At 44.0% G+C, this 16957-nt stretch overlaps 1 protein-coding gene across 1 annotated transcript; it reads right to left on the bottom strand.

The window, feature by feature from the left end:
- Positions 1-11530: 11530 nt before the first annotated feature.
- Positions 11531-13704, bottom strand: LOC135981933 (uncharacterized). The gene is made up of 2 exons (XM_065586991.1): positions 13001-13704; positions 11531-12006 (listed from the first exon to the last, which is right to left on the bottom strand). Exons 1-2 carry the CDS (start codon positions 13575-13577, stop codon positions 11531-11533), a joined length of 1053 nt encoding a protein of 350 aa, XP_065443063.1. The 5' UTR covers positions 13578-13704.
- Positions 13705-16957: the final 3253 nt, after the last annotated feature.

Below are 16957 nucleotides of genomic sequence, written 5' to 3'. Positions count from 1 at the left end.
ATCAGTCCTAGCATCCGCTGTCTACTTTTAAGATCCCTATCAACCAATGTTTCTAGTTTAGGTCAACGGTCATACTTTAATACAGAGACAGGTAATTTTTATGTGGCAATTTTTGAAGATTCACTTTTCTAACAGCAAATTAGGAAGCAAGCTGTTTTTTGGAACCCTATGCACCTCACCTCTAGACCATTTTCTAGCTGTAAACCATCAACTGGAATTTAAAAAGAGCTCTCACGATTGGTCTGACTCTGTTCCCAATGAAGTAATTGAATGGGAAATCCCATTGACTTCAATAGTAGTGGAGACAAGCTGATGTAGAGTTCTTTTGAAAAAGCCACATGACAGAATTTTAGAGTTACTTCTCTGTCTACTTTAAGCACCACATAAAGTTAGTTTTGTTCGCCCTTTCTATTTACCAGGCTGACAAATTTAGTATTGACAGGATTATGATCTATAGTAGAAGCAAAAAGGACATAAAAACTAAAAAAGTACTTTTAAAAGGATCTTCAACTTCAAAAAACAAAACAAAACAACCACAATAAAAACAACTGGTCGAAAAACCAGGTTAAATGATAGCAAGTCAGATGCCAATAGAGTTACACCAGGGAAGAATATGCTTCTTCAGATTTCATTTAGTAGGTTGGCAATGGCTCTTTTAAAATGCTTTACACCTTTACTACTGAAGTTTTATGTAGGTGCGTTTATGAAGGAAAGAAGGTAGTGTACTGCATCTCACAAACAATCCTGATGAGCGTACTCGCTTTTATACTTATGAAGATAGTGAGAAGACGCACAGTAATGATGAGTGCTGAATGCTAAACGCACTGACAAGTCTCTAATATTACAGTCTGTTTTGGTGCAGTCTGCTTGGTGAACACTTTCAATAAGCAGATTACTGAAATGGAGATCACTCCCATTTAAGGTGCAGATGTGCCTTTTGTGATGTGGTTGGTGCAGAGCTACCCTACCCACAGAGGAGCACCAGGAATTAATCCAGCTCAACAGCAGGATGTAGACTCCAGCATTCACTGGGACAATCCCTTTGCAGCATACAGCAGACTCTCCCTATGCACTGATTCTGCTCTAAGCACTGGTGTGGGCCATGAACACATCTCTTCTCCACCCCTTTGGGCCCCTGGGGGTCTGTAGGAGTACCGTAAGACTAGTGCTTCTGTGCCCTTGCACACAGGAACTGTAATTGTTCCTGCTAGCCTGGCCCTTTCACTCACAAAGTGAAGGCTCTTTCCACTCTCCCCTGCACTGAATATCCATATAAGATTCTGGCCCAAACTGTCCTTTAGAAGGCAGGCAAGTGTGTGAAATAATAAGCAGTTTCTATTAGAACTTTTCCAATTGTGCTCCCCCTTACCATTCACAGGATTTGTTGTGCCCCTCCCTCCCTTACTTGTAATGTGAAACTGGGGTTTTGTGCATTACTTGTAATCTGAAACTGTTTTTCAGGCTGGAAGGTGGAGGGGAAACACTGAGATGAGACTATTCATTCATTCGGTTTAGTGTTAGAGCATCTGACTCACTCAAGAGGTCCCAGGCTCTCACCTATTATGATATATGTTGCCAGTTTACGTCTTAATATCACTTATTAATCATTAAATGAGTTTTAAAATTAATGAGAATCAAAACTAAGTAAGCCTTCTGTAATGATGAAACTTATCAAATTGTTGAAAATAAGCCAGCTTGTGCTTTTCTTTGTATGTTTGTTTTTTAAAAGGGTGAAAGGCTGGAGTTTCTTAGCCCCTCCACCTCAGAGAATCTCTTGTACCCCCCCAGTTTGTGCACCCCGGTATTAGACCTTAGTGTTCTCATGGGTTTTTCATTAGCAATGTAATTATTCAAGTTTTGTGCAGGGCAAACTACTGGCTATTCTATGCCAAGAAACGTTGTGGCCATTGATGCGCTGTGCTAGTGCTGAGATGTTTTTTCAATAACAGGTTTAGAGATATTTAAGTAGCTGACCCTCTCTGCCTAAAGGCTATGAAAAATAAACATTTAAAAATGAGTGACTAGCATAAGAGTGATCTTGAATAGCACACTAAAGTGGCTGAGCAGTTGATTATTAGGTACATGTATTAGATAGAATCTCGTAAAAAAGATCACACTCCCCATCCAAAGAATTTGACAGTTAAGTGGGAAGTATACCTGGCTACTAACATCCACTATTTATTTGTTTTCTGTAACATTTTAAATTGTATGTGATAGAATGCATGAGTTGCACACAGAATATATATACCTTGTCCATCTTTATGTTAGTTCAGTGAGAAAAGTACAGTTTTTTTCTTCAGTTCCCTAACTTAAATGTAGTTGATGTTGTCAGAAAAATCCACCAATGACCTGAGGCTAAGAATAGAAAATTCCAGCTGAACAGGCAATATTTTTTCCAAGAGGTTATGAACATCTGAACATTCAGGATACAAATGCAAATGTATTGCAATGTTTACTCTAATTGTGTCTATCTGCACATCATATAATGATCTGTTTCACTTTCTGGTTCTCATATATTATTATAATATTTGGGTTTGGGTTCCCAACACTTCTGGGGAATATTGAAACACCAAAGAATTTCATGAAAATATTTCTAATCATATTAGGTTTTGAACAGAATCTTGTTTATTTACAAAATATATACGATTAGGTCTAAACTACTTTTTAGTAGTGTCCTAGTGTGCCAGCCATAAAAGCTAAAATTAAGTTTTCTGAGAAAAAGTAAAATACACGTCATTAGTAAAGATGTGCTGAGGAGGCCGAATTGTTGCTTTGCAACATCTAATTCAGTGGTGGGCAACCTGTGGCCCATGGGCTGCAAGCGGCCTGTCAGGGTAATCCACTGGCAGGCCATCAGACCGTTTGTTTACATTTGCATGGCCGCCTGCAGCTCCCAGTGGCCGCGGTTCACTGTTCCTGGCCAAGGGGAGCTGCGGGAAGTGGGCCACAGGTTGCCCACCACTGATCTAATTGATTAGGTTTTAGTTTTCCAAAAGCAAACTCAAAATCAAGGGTGATTCAGCCCAGGTTCCATTTTATCTAAACTATCCATTTTTGGAAGGGGACAGAGGTAGTTTAGGATAAGATTCTTGTTTTAGAACATCTCTAACAAGAAGTGAAGCTTATCCCACTCCCTAAGGTGTAACTAACAACCATGGGCTGAATCCTCATTAGTCAAGCTAGCAGAAAAGGGGAAATTATTCATATTTTGCCTGTTTTTTTAATTTGAATTTTCAGAATTCAAAACATTTCAGTCAGCTCTATGCATGTGTCCCAAGCCGGTGCTTGGAACATCTAAGCGGGACCAAGGCATCAAAGACAGCTTTCCACACCCAGATCCTGGGGCCATAACTAGTGGCCTGTTCTAAATTGTGCTAACTTGTTACGGCCTCCTAGGGGCCAATATACAAGTAAGAATTGCTGGTCACCCACCCTCCCAAGCCAAGGGAATCTTAGGGTTCTTATGTAGGGCACATTTAGGTCTTATTTGTATTGCTATGATGGCATAACGGGGACTAGACTGGACCAGGATCTGGCCCACTGTTGGTAGCTTTCAGAGTAGCAGCCGTGTTAGTCTATATCCGCAAAAAGAAGAACAGGAGTACTTGTGGCACCTTAGAGACTAACAAATTTATTAGAGCATAAGCTTAGGTGTTGTGAAATCATAGAATCATAGAACTGGAAGGGATCTTGAGAGGTCACCTAGTTCAGTCCCCTGCACTCAAGGCAGGACTAAGTATTATGTAGCCCATCCCTGACAGGTGTTTGTCCAACCTACTCTTAAAAATCCGCAATGATGGAGATTCCACAACCTCCCTAGGCAATTTATTCCAGTGCTTAACCACTCTGACAGTTAGGAAGTTTTTCTTAATGTCCAACCTAAACTGCCCTTGCTGCAATTTAAGCCCATTGCTTCTTGTCCTATCCTCAGAGGTTAAGAAGAACAATTTTTCTCCCTCCTCCTTGTAACAACCTTTTATGTACTTGAAAACTGTTATCATGACCCCTCTCAGTCTTCTCTTCTCCAGACTAAACAACCCAATTTTTTCAGTCTTCCCTCATAGGTCATGTTTTCTAGATCTTCAATCATGCCAGTTTTAGACCTTTAAAAATGCCAGTTATTGGACTCCCTATAAAAATGAAGCTTTTATTTATTTTATTTGTGCTTCTTTTAGTCATAACTGAAAGTAAAGTGAACTTCAGTGAAGTATTAAGCTAGGCTGAACTAAATGATCTGATCCTGCAATTCAGATTTATGAGAATCAAGGTTGCAGGACTAGGTCTGAAATGGATTAATAATCTAATGGCTAGCACCATGACCATTGGTTAAAGCAACAGCATTACAGTGACTTTTGGGGATTTAGGTTTTTTTTTTCTTTTCAATTTCTCTCTATCACTCTCCTGTGAAAAGCTCACCATTCATGAAGGCGAGTGTGACTGCCTGTGTTTTCTGCCCTCTAAGTTAATGGGAAATGGACGTTGGGTGATGCAGCCAACTGGAGTTGAACTCCCTCACTGAATTCATCATGATGATGCACTGCTTACATCTAAAAAAAATACACTGGCTGCAAATGAAAGTTGGCTCCCTCCTTTTACCCTTTCCATGAAACTGGAGAGAAGCCAAATATAAAAGGCTTTCAGCTCTGCTACGCATTGCTCTATAGTTTAGGGGGTGCCTGGTCATATTCTAATTTTTGTGAGTGCTCTTTTAAACACCAGTTTATAAAATTCAACTCAAAATTTAAGCTTTCTTGTGAAATATTACTTGAAGCTATTATTTTGCACTTGGTGGAAAATATGAGACAGTCATATCCTTAGTTAATATTTTTGCAGTAAACAGCCAGGTCTAAAATTTTTTAAAAGTGACTACACAGAAGTATGTCCATATTTTTTGCACACACCCTAGTTGTGCACCTGAAATACCTGATGTGCTCGTGTAACTCAAGGATTTGTGCAAGAAAACATGCAGCCTCAATTTGCATGTGTGCATTTTGCATACTCACTTTAGACAAACTCACATCTAAAAATTTGGGCTTTATTGTTTGTTTAAACTTGAAAAATTTAGGGCAAGATTAATCACACAGCATTTCTGAACTCCAACTATAGTACACAAACACTTGATATGCAGGATGTCAGAAGAGTCTGGGATGTAGTGAAGAGAAAAGTGAACTAGAGGAGGGCATGCATGTCTTAGCTTGTAAGGAAGTTCACTTTTTTCTTTGCTCTGAGTAAGGGTAAATTACATTTTCCGCAGCTGCTTCCAAATCCATAACTTACTCTGGAAAGCACTTGAGGGTGTCACATTCCAGATGATTTTTAGACTGCATTGGCCCAGCTGAACTTTTGTTGGCAAAGTTTCCAGACTCTCAGATTTCTCGGTTCCTTCCAAGTTGCTGGAAGCAAAAATCAGACTGCTACCCCAAATGCAAGAAAGAGCACTAGGTGTAATGAAACACACCATCATGCTGGGCTATTCATGTAGTAAAATGAGTTAGAGATTAAAGGAATTACACCTCTTGATGCTTATGCAACTCCAACTGTTGAGATTATATTTGTGAAATCTGAGTTTTGTCAAGATATATCTAGCACTGTGGGATTTTGTTAAATGCTAACAGTGAAGGCCTGAGCTTGGTCCCATTGAAATCAATGAGAGTTTTCTCATTGTATTCAGTGGAGACAGGATCAATGCCTGATTGACTGACTAGCAGTAGTAGTAGTCTCCTTCTGGAAGATGCAAGTTTGTACATGTAATCTTGCCTATCAGATTGAAGACATTTTCTGACTTGCTAATGTGGATTTCATTGATAATGAGTAATGAATAAAACTGATATAGAAAAGCAGTACTCCCCTGTTCCCCCATTCTGGCATAACTACTGTAGAAGAACTCTTGACGGGGCAATTTTTAATTTAGTTGCTGGCTGGTAACAAGGCTAATTTGTCCTCAGTGAGGTTCTTCTGATTCAAATTTGTGAATCAGTTAGTAAATGGTGTCAAGTTTCATTCCCTCACTCTTTGGCTGAGGGAATGCAGAATTCAGCAGCCAAATTGAATAAGAAGTAATTTACAATTAAAAAACCCCACAAATTTTAGGCTATTTCTTCATATTTATGTAGTGAATTATGTATGTAAGGTTTGGACTGGGAAATAGATTTTTAATCTATTTTCTGGTGTCTGAAACATCATCCTGCTCATCTACTGTAGGAGCTATTTGATTGTTTTCTCCTTTAGGAGTATATTCTGCCTCCAGCTACTACTGAGAATTTATAGTAGGGTGAGATTATTAAAAACGGCAAGTATCTGAAGGCTGTAGAATTTCTAGTAAACATTTGAGTCACTGTTTGTTCTGCTCTTTTGTAAAATATGCAATAGGTTTTCAGCTGTTTATAAAACACGGTCAAAGGCACAGTAGTTAAAGATATTTAGAATAAATGTTCTATTGCACTTTTCATGTCCTGGGGTAAAAGTGAGGTGGTTAGAATCATAGGACTAGACTGAGGAATTTTCTGCAATGCTAAGTTTTGTCTAGAATACAGAGCAGCACTGCTTGAAGCACACATAGAAATTAAGGGTGGAAAAAAACTATTGGATTCCTCTCCCTCCTGGGAGTCTGAATCTCTCATGTAATTCAAGGGGAGTCTTCTAGCCAAGGCTATAATTGAGCCCCAGGGGGGAGAGGAACTGTTGAGGGTGGTCCAAGGGGATACATTTTTAATTAGGAGTGATAGGACGGAACTCAATAACAATGTTCAGGGTGAATATCAGAAAAAATTCTTAACGATGGTGGAAATCCCATTGTTTGCCTCATCCAAGACTGGACCAGACAAAGTACTTGAGACTATACCATAGAGAATAATCCTGCATGGAAGTCAGGATGGGCAAAATTAACCTAATTAATTTTCTTCTATCTCTGGTTGAAATGATTTTAAGCACCACTCCTAACCCCATGTAATTTTAAAATAGAACAGAACATTTATCCAGAATATTTTTTAACTATTGTGCTTTTGATGCTATTTTATAAATAGCTGAAATCACACTTCAAATTTTTAAAAAGATCAGAATAAACACTGAGTCAAATGTCTTCTAGGACTCGCTGCCTGTCTGTAGAAAGGAAAGTAGGCATGTATTCACTGACACATATCAGATCTGTCACAACACGAAGCCTGAGCAAAAACTTAAGTGAGGTACATCTGCAAAGAGATTCGCAGTGAGTAATCTATAAACACTATCTTATCCCAGAAACACATTACAGAAGTAGGTAGAATTGACCCTTTCATGGTATAATTGCTAAGCAAGAACCAGCATCATAAGATATAGGATCATAGGCCTTCATTATCTCCCTATCAACATGATGTGGAGGGAAGCTTAACCACAGGCAAGTTATAAGGTTGGGAATGAGGGCTATGCAGAATGTTTCCCTTCCAGCACATAACCCTTGGTATCCTCTCTGGGCAGTCCACAGACAGACATGTTGGCCGAGGAACCAGCCCCTCTAAACTGCATGTTCCCTTTCATATTATACTAAAGTTCAGATCAGTTAATGCTTCCTAAATCAGCATTAATCTTGTGCATGTAACCCACGCATCTCCTGAGTGTGGTGTTTTGTCCCATCTAGTGGCACCGAGAGAGAGAGAAAGAGAGAGAGAGATTATGAGTCTGCTCTACAGCCTTAACTAAGAGCCATAGGGCTTTTATCTCATGCAATAGAAGCTCATGCCCTAAGCTCCAGAGGTCCCAGGTTCAATCCTGATAACCAGCATCTGTCGGTGTTACATGCACTCTAAGATTTGCACCAGAGTGGCTGCAGTGCAGGCATTGTCTGCCAGCCAACAGCAGCGTGGCAGAAAGCTAACAGCATTGCCGTGGCTGTGTGAGAGTGAGCGAGGATCTCTGAAGTTAGGACTAGAAGCTCCCATTGATCCCTACCCAGCTTGACTACCCCCACACCTAGCTTGCACTACATCCGTGATGTGGGCGGGAGGGGATTTCAAGATGTGGTCCAACAGCCACACACAAGAATTTGTTTTCATTTTGCATTGGAATGAAATTGAGAGTGCTGGAGATTTTTCACAAAAGTAAAAGAGAGAGCGAGCATGCATACCCCACACCAGAGTAGGCAATAGCCCAGTGCTCCAGGGCATTCACACAGGATGTGGGAACCCAATTTCAAGTGCCTTCTCCACCTGATTCCAGGCAGGGACTTGAACTTGGTTCTGCCAGGGAGCGGGCAAGGGCCCTAAACACCAAGACACAGAGCAGTCTCTCATCCTGCCTCACGCTCTCCTGTTGCAGCTATTCCACTTTGTATAAATAAGTCATCTTTGCACCAGAGAGACTGACTGAGAGCAGGAACTTGAACCTAGGTCTCTCACATCCAAAGTAGGGTGACCAGACAGCAAGTGTGAAAAATTGGGACGGGGGTGGGGGGTAATAGGCACCTATAGAAGAAAAAGCCCCAAATATTGGGACTGTCCCTATAAAATAGGGACCTCTTGTCACCCTACATCCAAAGTGAGTCACAAAAATATGTTTTGTCAAAAAATTCCCAACCACCTCTACTTGCTACACCGGGGGGGAGGAGGGGGCTGTTAGGGAGGGTGGCCTAGAGCCTGTTATGCTGGCTGTACACACTTGTGGGCTCCTCAGCTGACCCTGTGAGCTACTAAAGTGACATGAAGGGGCCAGAACAGACGAGGGAATCTGGTCCTCTAGGCCTAGTTTACACAAGATATACACATGCAAAACTCTGATGTGCACTCACAGAGGGCTTAATAGGCAACTATGTAGCTGAATAGCCTTGCAAATCAGGGATTCTTGCAGGCGGGTCAGGTAGTTTGTTCACAAAATAGACATGTATGTCACTGTGTTAGCGTACATTGTGCATTCCAAGTAAGGCGAGGGAGACAAAGTAGAGACAGGGATGGGCCTGGAGCAGAGGGGGAAGTTAGAGGAGGTGAGTGACAACAGCTGGCTTATTTCAACACCTTTCCCCCACCATAGAATTCTAAATATGCATCTACTTGTCCTTAGGGCTCTAAGGGGCACTGTGCTGCTAGAATTGCCATCTTTGACATGCAACTGAGGATCTAACCAGCTGTGGTCCTGTGTTCCGTAGAGATTAAGGCCTTGTCTACACTACGAGAGTAGTTCGATTTTACTGGCATCGAATTTTTGTAATCGATATTGCAAAGTCGAACGTGTGTGTCCACACTAAGGACAGTAATTCGACTTTGTGCGTCCACACTAACGCTGAAAGCGTCGACATTCGAAGCGGTGCACTGTGGTCAGCTATCCCACAGTTCCCGCAGTCCCCTCTGCCCATTGGAATTCTGGGTGTAGCCGGCAATGCCTTCTGGGTAACAAAATGAGTCGAGGGTGCTTTTGGGAAACTGTCGTCATCCGTCCATCACTCCCGCCCTCCCTCCCTGAAAGCGCCGGCGGGAAAACAGTTCGCGCGCTTTTCCAGTCATTGACAGCGCGGACGCCACTGTACTCCGAGCATGGAGCCCGCTGCGACCATCGCTGCAGTTGTGGCCGCTCTCAATGTCTCGCAGCTTATCATAAAGGTTTCCCTGAGGCAGATGCAGAAAAGTCAGGCGAGGAGGCTACGGCACCGCGGTGATGTCCTGAAGTCTGAGAGTAGCACAGACCTGTCAGAAAGCAGGCGACCCAGCGCCGAGGACATCACAGTGGCAATGGGTCATGTTGATGCCGTGGAACGGCGATTCTGGGCACGGGAAACAAGCACTGAGTGGTGGGACCGCATAGTGCTGCAGGTCTGGGATGAATCCCAGTGGCTGCGAAACTTTCGCATGCGGAAGGGAACTTTCCTGGAACTTTGTGAGTTGCTGTCCCCTGCCCTGAAGCGCAGTGAGACCCGGTTGCGAGCTGCACTGAGTGTACAGAAGCGAGTGGCCATAGCCCTCTGGAAGCTTGCAACGCCAGACAGCTACTGGTCAGTCGTGAACCAGTTTGGGGTGGGCAAATCTACCGTGGGGGTTGTTGTGATGCAAGTAGCGAAGGCAATCGTTGATGTACTGCTGCCAAAGGTAGTGACCCTGGGAAACGTGGAGGCGATCATAGATGGCTTCGCAGCGATGGGATTCCCAAACTGCGGTGGGGCCATAGATGGAACTCACATCCCTATCCTGGCACCGGACCACCAGGCCACCCAGTACATTAACCGAAAGGGATACTTTTCCATGGTGCTGCAAGCACTGGTGGACCACAGGGGACGTTTTACCAACATCTACGTGGGATGGCCGGGCAAGGTTCATGACGCTCGTGTTTTCAGGAACTCTGGTCTGTTTAGACGGCTGCAACATGGTATTTACTTCCCGGACCACAAAATAACTGTTGGGGATGTGGAGATACCTATAGTCATCCTCGGGGACCCAGCCTACCCGCTAATGCCCTGGCTCATGAAGCCCTATACTGGCGCCCTGGACACTGAAAAAGAACTCTTCAACTACCGGCTGAGCAAGTGCAGAATGGTGGTGGAGTGTGCTTTTGGCCGTCTCAAGGGGAGATGGAGAAGCTTACTGACTCGCTGTGATCTCAGCGAAACCAATATCCCCATTGTTATAGCAGCTTGCTGTGTGCTCCACAATCTCTGTGAGAGCAAGGGGGAGACCTTTATGGCGGGGTGGGAGGTTGAGGAAAATAGCCTGGCTGGTGATTACTCACAGCCAGACAGCCGGGCGATTAGAAGAGACCAGCGGGAAGCGCTGTGCATCCGGGAGGCTTTGAAAGCAAAGTTCCTGAGTGAGCAGGGTAACCTGTGACTTTATAGTTTGTGTACTGAGAAGCTAAACCTGCCCCCGTTTCTTTACCCAGGTAATGTTGACTATCCTATCCAGTTACATACCCCCTTCACCCCCCCTCCAACACACGTGTCGAAATAAAAATAGTTCTACTTTGTTAAAGCACACCGTTTTCTTTAATACTGTTTTCGCGGGAATTTTTAAAAACTGGGACGCAGACTGTGGTGCGGAGCGGGTGTAGTGTTGTGACGCGAATGCAGCTTCTAAACTCAAGGATTGACAGGCTCCGCTGCGGTGGGATGCTTGTTTCAACGGAGCCTGTCAACCCTCCTGATCGGGACTGTGTGTATGGGGGGTCTATTTGACTTTGTGGCAGGGGGAGGACGGTTACAGATCCCATGCTGTGTGGCTCTGTGATCCTGCCTAAGGACCGGCGCTTAAGATCTGTAACTGCCCTCCCCCGCCACAAAGTCACAGAGCAACCCCCCCCCCCCAACATTACATCAAAACAACCTCCCAGACTAACAGGGGCAACTAGTCACTGCATCACTGCACTGTGTATGTGCCCTGCTGCTGTGCCTGCCCCCGACTATGTACCCTGCCAAAGGAGACTGTCCTGTCCAATTACCAACCCCCTTTCCCCTCCTCCTCCAAAAGAACATGATTGAAACAGTAGTTAACAGAAACGAATTTTTTATTATCAACTACACATGGCATTGGGAGGTGAAACTTGGACGGGGGCTTGTGTCAGGCGGGAAGGAAAGAACTTTTCAAATTTTGGGAAATGAGAGCCTTCTGCTACTAGAGCTCTCTGCAGGGGTGGAGTGAGACTTAGCAGGGACTCTGCCGCCTCTCCTTCTTTGCACTTTGGGTGAGGTGGGTATGGGACTTGGTGGCGGGGGAGGGCGGTTAGAGATGGACTGCAGCGGGGCTCTGTCCTCCTGCCTCCGTTCCTGCAGAACATCCACAAGGCGCCGGAGCGTGTCCGTTTGCTCCCTCAGTAGTCCAAGCAGCGTTTGAGTCGCCTGCTGGTCTTCCTGCCGCCACCTCTCCTCCCGATCCATGTTGGCTTGGTGCATTCGGGTCAAGTTCTCCCGCCACTGGGTCTGCTGTGCTGCCTGGGCTTGGGAAGAGGCCATAAGCTCAGAGAACATGTCCTCCCGTGTCCTCTTCTTCCTACGCCTAATCCGCGCTAGCCTCTGGGAGTGTGATTCCAGGCTAGGTTGTGAGACAGTCGCAGACGGGGCTGTGGAAATGGGAAAAAGGGAGTGAATTCCTCAGAAAGATAAATGTAGTTGTGAACAAAGAACATAGTCTTTCTCTGTGAACAAGACCATGCACAGCACCTTTCACATGCGCACTCAGCACAAGGTCGAATTCTCGGCCTTCGCATTCAGTGCCTGGGGTCTTGAACAGCACATTTGAGAAGCGAGGCAGCACAACGGAATTTCTGTTGCAGGCAGACATGGTAAGCCGTACACTTGTGGCAGTTTAAAACTTTTATATTACCACTGGCCTCATTTCACATTTAAATCAATGTCAGTCCCTGCTGCCAGCAATCCGGCAAGCGGGAACTCTGCCCCTGTCCCACCCCCTCGCGGCTGTCCCCGGGAACGATCCCTTTCGGCTGCCCCTCTCCCGCCTCCACCGCGTGGCTGCAAACCAGCGGTTACAGTTCTGTAAAGGAACGGGAAAGCAGTCCCAACACTAACATTCCCCTACCTAATTAAAAGCAGGTCACCATGGCCGACATCACCCTGATGAGGATCTCCGAGAGCGACAAAGAGAGAATGCTCCGGGAAAGCCTCCAAAGACCAGGGCCGTATGCCGCCCTGCTGTGCAGAGCAATGATCCCCGAGTACTTGATAATCTCGTGGCGCGGCAACGTGTCGTACTTCGGAGGACCCAATAAGGCCGCTCTCCCCAAGAACCTCATGCAACGGCTTTCAAGTTACCTCCAGGAGAGCTTCATCGAGATGTCCCAGGAGGATTACTGCTCTATCCCCGGACACATAGACCGCATTTTACTGTAGCTGCAGTAGCAGGGAATAAACAGTAGAGCGGCTTGTGCAGGACAATCACTGAAAACCGGACATTGCTAGATTTCTTTTCAAAACTTGCACTGCCCCTTACTAAACCGTTAAGCGCCTAGGGCACACTAATCATGAACAACCCATTCTTTTAATTGTTAATATTCCTGTTTTGTTAAAAATAAATGTTTAGATGTTTACAACACTTACTGGCTGATCCTTCACCAGATTCTGTGTCCGGGGTAACGGCTGGGGACGCTTCGTAGGGGATCTCTGTAAGGGTGATGAAGAGATCCTGGCTGTCGGGGAAATCAGCGTTGTGAGAGCTGCCGACTGCCTCGCCCTCCTCATCTCCTTCCTCATCTTCCCCGTCCCCTAACATGTCCGAGGAACCGGCCGTGGACAGTATCCCATCCTCAGAGTCCATGGTCACTGGTGGGGTAGTGGTGGCGGCAGCACCGAGGATGGAATGCAGTGCCTCGTAGAAACGGGATGTCTGGGGATGGGATCCGGAGCGTCCGTTTGCCTCTTTGGTCTTCTGGTAGCCTTGTCTCAGCTCCTTGATTTTCACGCGACACTGCGTTGCATCCCGGCTGTATCCTCTCTCTGCCATGTCTTTAGAGATCTTCTCGTAGATCTTTGCATTCCTTCTTTTGGATCGCAGCTCGGAAAGCACGGACTCATCGCCCCACACAGCGATGAGATCCAAGACTTCACGATCAGTCCATGCTGGGGCTCTCTTTCTATTCACAGACTGCACGGCCATCACTGCTGGAGAGCTCTGCATCGTTGCCAGTGCTGCTGTGCTCGCCACGATGTCCAGACAGGAAATGAGATTCAAACTGGCCAGACAGGAAAAGGAATTCAAATTCAAATTTTCCCGGGGCTTTTCCTGTGTGGCTGGTCAGAGCATCCGAGCTCGTACTGCTGTCCAGAGCGTCAACAGAGTGGTGCACTGTGGGATAGCTCCCGGAGCTATTAGCGTCGATTTCCATCCACACCTAGCCTAATTCGACATGGCCATGTCGAATTTAGCGCTACTCCCCTCGTTGGGGAGGAGTACAGAAGTCGAATTAAAGAGACCTCTATGTCGAACTAAATAGCATCGCAGTGTGGACGGGTGCAGGGTTATTTCGATTTAACGGCGCTAACTTCGACATAAACGCCTAGTGTAGACCAGGCCTAAATATCCCAAGACAATTTGGGGGGAGGGGGAGGGAAGGGGTGGTAATTCTTAAGTTGATAACCCAGGCGTCCTAGTCAAATTTCATTCTGGATACTTACATTCTTCCTACCTGAACTTAGGCCTGTAATAGCGCATGAGCCCAGAATGGCTGTGCTGTGCGGATGCAGTGATATTGGCAGTGCCATTTTGGAGAGGTTTTCAGACATGTGGGTAGGGAGGGGAACACCGGCTGAATAGAAAGCCTGGTGGGGAGAGGTCTTTGAGAAGTGGCTGGCTGTCTAGCTGGCACTTAACAGCTGCAGCCGTGCTGACTGCTCACTGTGCACAGAGCAGCAGGCTCACTGGTAAGAATGGCAGGGAAGAGAGAAGAAAGAGCAAAGCAGGGGATCTGGGATTTCTGCAGAGGCAGAAAAGGGGAGCTGACTTAACACTGCAGCGAGGTGGCACTCGCCAGTGCTTTGGTTTCTGAGATATTCTTGTTGAACCACTTTAGCGATGTTGGGTCTAAATGGTGACTAATTTAAAGCTACCCAATATTTTAGGGTTTCTGGGTGTTCATTGGACTGATCTGGTCCTGTCTTTACATAATAGTTTTCACTTTCTTTCCTAAAAACTCTTGTGTAATGTTACTGTGTATTGTTAAACAGTAGATTTGTTTCAGCCCAGAGGTAATTGCATTTCAGTGGTGGAGGAAGTGTGCCGTGTACAGCATGAAATGTGTATAGGGCTTCTGATTTTCAATTTTAACCGATTAACATTGATAAAACACCCCCAATAGACACACAAACAAAAAGAAAGAAATCAGTTGGATAAACACGGGAAAACCATCAGAAATGGTTACTTGTATTTAAGGGCTTGTCTACAGGGAGTGGTGATATGCACTACAGGGGGTGTGTGATTGCTAAAGTGCACTAATGTGTTGCACATTAATTGGTCTGTGTAGACCCTACTGGTTAGCACCCAGGTTCCTTAGTGCTGTTTGAAACAGTAGTATGTTAAAGCTCACTAGGCAACATTACAGAGAGATTACTCATTATAATATATAACACATAATAACATACATTACTCATTACAGTATACACAAAGAGAAAACCCTGATTTTGGACATCTACATAAAATTCAAAAATTGCTCAAAATAAAGCCTGAAAAAAGAAATTAATAAACTCCAAAACCCCAGAAGCCCTACATATGTATTAGTTTCTTGTTTGTAAAATGCTCCTGGATGAAATGGTCTATATAAATCTTAGCAAGATTCAGAAATATTACTTTGAATAGCAGATACAGTTATGCTAACTTGGATCACAGTTACACAGGGCTATCAGGCATCACACTTCACAATATAAATTGGTCACCAGCTGCAGTTATTCACAAGTTTTTCATCACAGTTTTGTATAAAATTGCATAACTGGATAGGTGCATTGTGTTTTTGTGTGCAGATGAGGGGGAAAATCTAAATCTGACTTCAATGAGACTACTCCCATGTATTAGTAGTAAGTATTAGGGTAGGTATTAGTAGGACTGGGGCCTTATTGAGGTATCAATAGCTATTAGTTCTGGGCACTTCTGGACAGATGTCTCTGGTATAGAGAAAGTTTCCTATTTTGTTGGACTGGTCCCTAAATTAAGTTTGGAATGAATAAGTTATAGTGTGAAATCCTGGCTCCACTGACATCAATGGGAGTTTTTTCTTTGACTTCAGTGGGGCTATGATTTCACCCATAGCATGGGAGTTTGTAATAAAAAATATCCACATCATCATCTTGTGCAAGTAAAACTCCCAGAAAATCTGATACCTTTTTTTAGGAAAAGGAAGCAGGAGCCTGTAATCCTTGCTCACGTGAGAAGTGCCACTGAAGTAAAAGATGGCTGGATCAAGCTCAATATGTTTAAAGGACTGAGAAGTTACTTGCATATATTATTTTTCATCAGATAAGATAGAACTTTTTATAAAGCCTGACTTGTGTTTTAAAGATTGTGAAGCAGAGAGGATAGCATGAGTCACACTAGACCTCTGGAATGGTTTCCATCCCAAATAGTTTATTGAAATTAAATGCAGTCTGGAGGATGGGGGCAGGGAGTTAGACAGGACTCAGCTCAGACATTCTTGCGATTTCAGCTTAACTTTTTCAAATCCTGGGGAGGAAACGGTCTTTCCTTAGCCCTGTGATCATTGCAACTTTTATGTCGGATAGACACTGACAGTACTGCAGCCAGGCAATTCACCTCCCCTTCTACAGCAACGAGGGCTGCGTTTTCCCTACATACAAGAGAAAGAAAGTAAAAACACAGCCTAGTCAACATCAGAGGAATGGCTTTTGTTTTCTGAGGAAAAAAAATTGCTGCTGTTGGTTACATTAATGTAAATCTGAAGTTAACTCAATGAAATGATTCCAGACTTACACCAATATATATAAGAGCAGTATCTGACCAAAACTAGCCATATTTTTAGGCATTCTTATTTATTAACAGTATAGCATCCTGGTTGCATTGAATCTAAGATATATTCAATATATAAGTAAAACCTAAGATGTAATGTTTTCTATATTATTTGTTATTAAATATATATATTTAAATCAGCCTGTTGCAGTGGCGAACAGCACAATTGTTTTTCTCTGCTTCCCCTACCATTGAACAAAAAAGTCAAAACAGTCTCGTCTGGCTTGCTTTCCAGTGTGCTCTGGGGAACTGCTACAAAGCCATTTCGTGGTCTGCCTTGATGCATTGCAGCTGGCTGGGAAGTACAGTATCTCTCTAAAACTCCAAATTCACTTTAGAGATGCAGCCATTTCCCCCCCTCTTCCAGTTTTTAAAAAACGTTTTCAATTCCTTTTTGATTTCACTGTTTAAACAAAGAAAGTTCATTTAGATTATGCTTCTGACTTTAAAGTATAGAAAGGGGGAAAAAGATCAGTAAGAAAAAAACCCGTTACAGCAATGTTTAAAGAGAAAACTGGATGGCTGCAAATTCTCTGAATTAGAGT

This window comes from Chrysemys picta, chromosome 2 (genome assembly GCF_011386835.1).
Source record: "Chrysemys picta bellii isolate R12L10 chromosome 2, ASM1138683v2, whole genome shotgun sequence".
Lineage (NCBI taxonomy): Eukaryota > Metazoa > Chordata > Testudines > Emydidae > Chrysemys > Chrysemys picta.
This window is presented reverse-complemented; position numbering and strand designations above follow the sequence as displayed.

Bases quoted from the DNA above. Each gene is read 5' to 3' on its own strand.
- LOC135981933 (XM_065586991.1), bottom strand. From the start codon at position 13,577: ATGCAGAGCTCTCCAGCAGTGATGGCCGTGCAGTCTGTGAATAGAAAG. The intron at 12,007-13,000 runs GTAAGTGTTGTA...CCATTTCCACAG, and splicing joins ATCTGGTGAAGGATCAGCCA to CCCCGTCTGCGACTGTCTCA.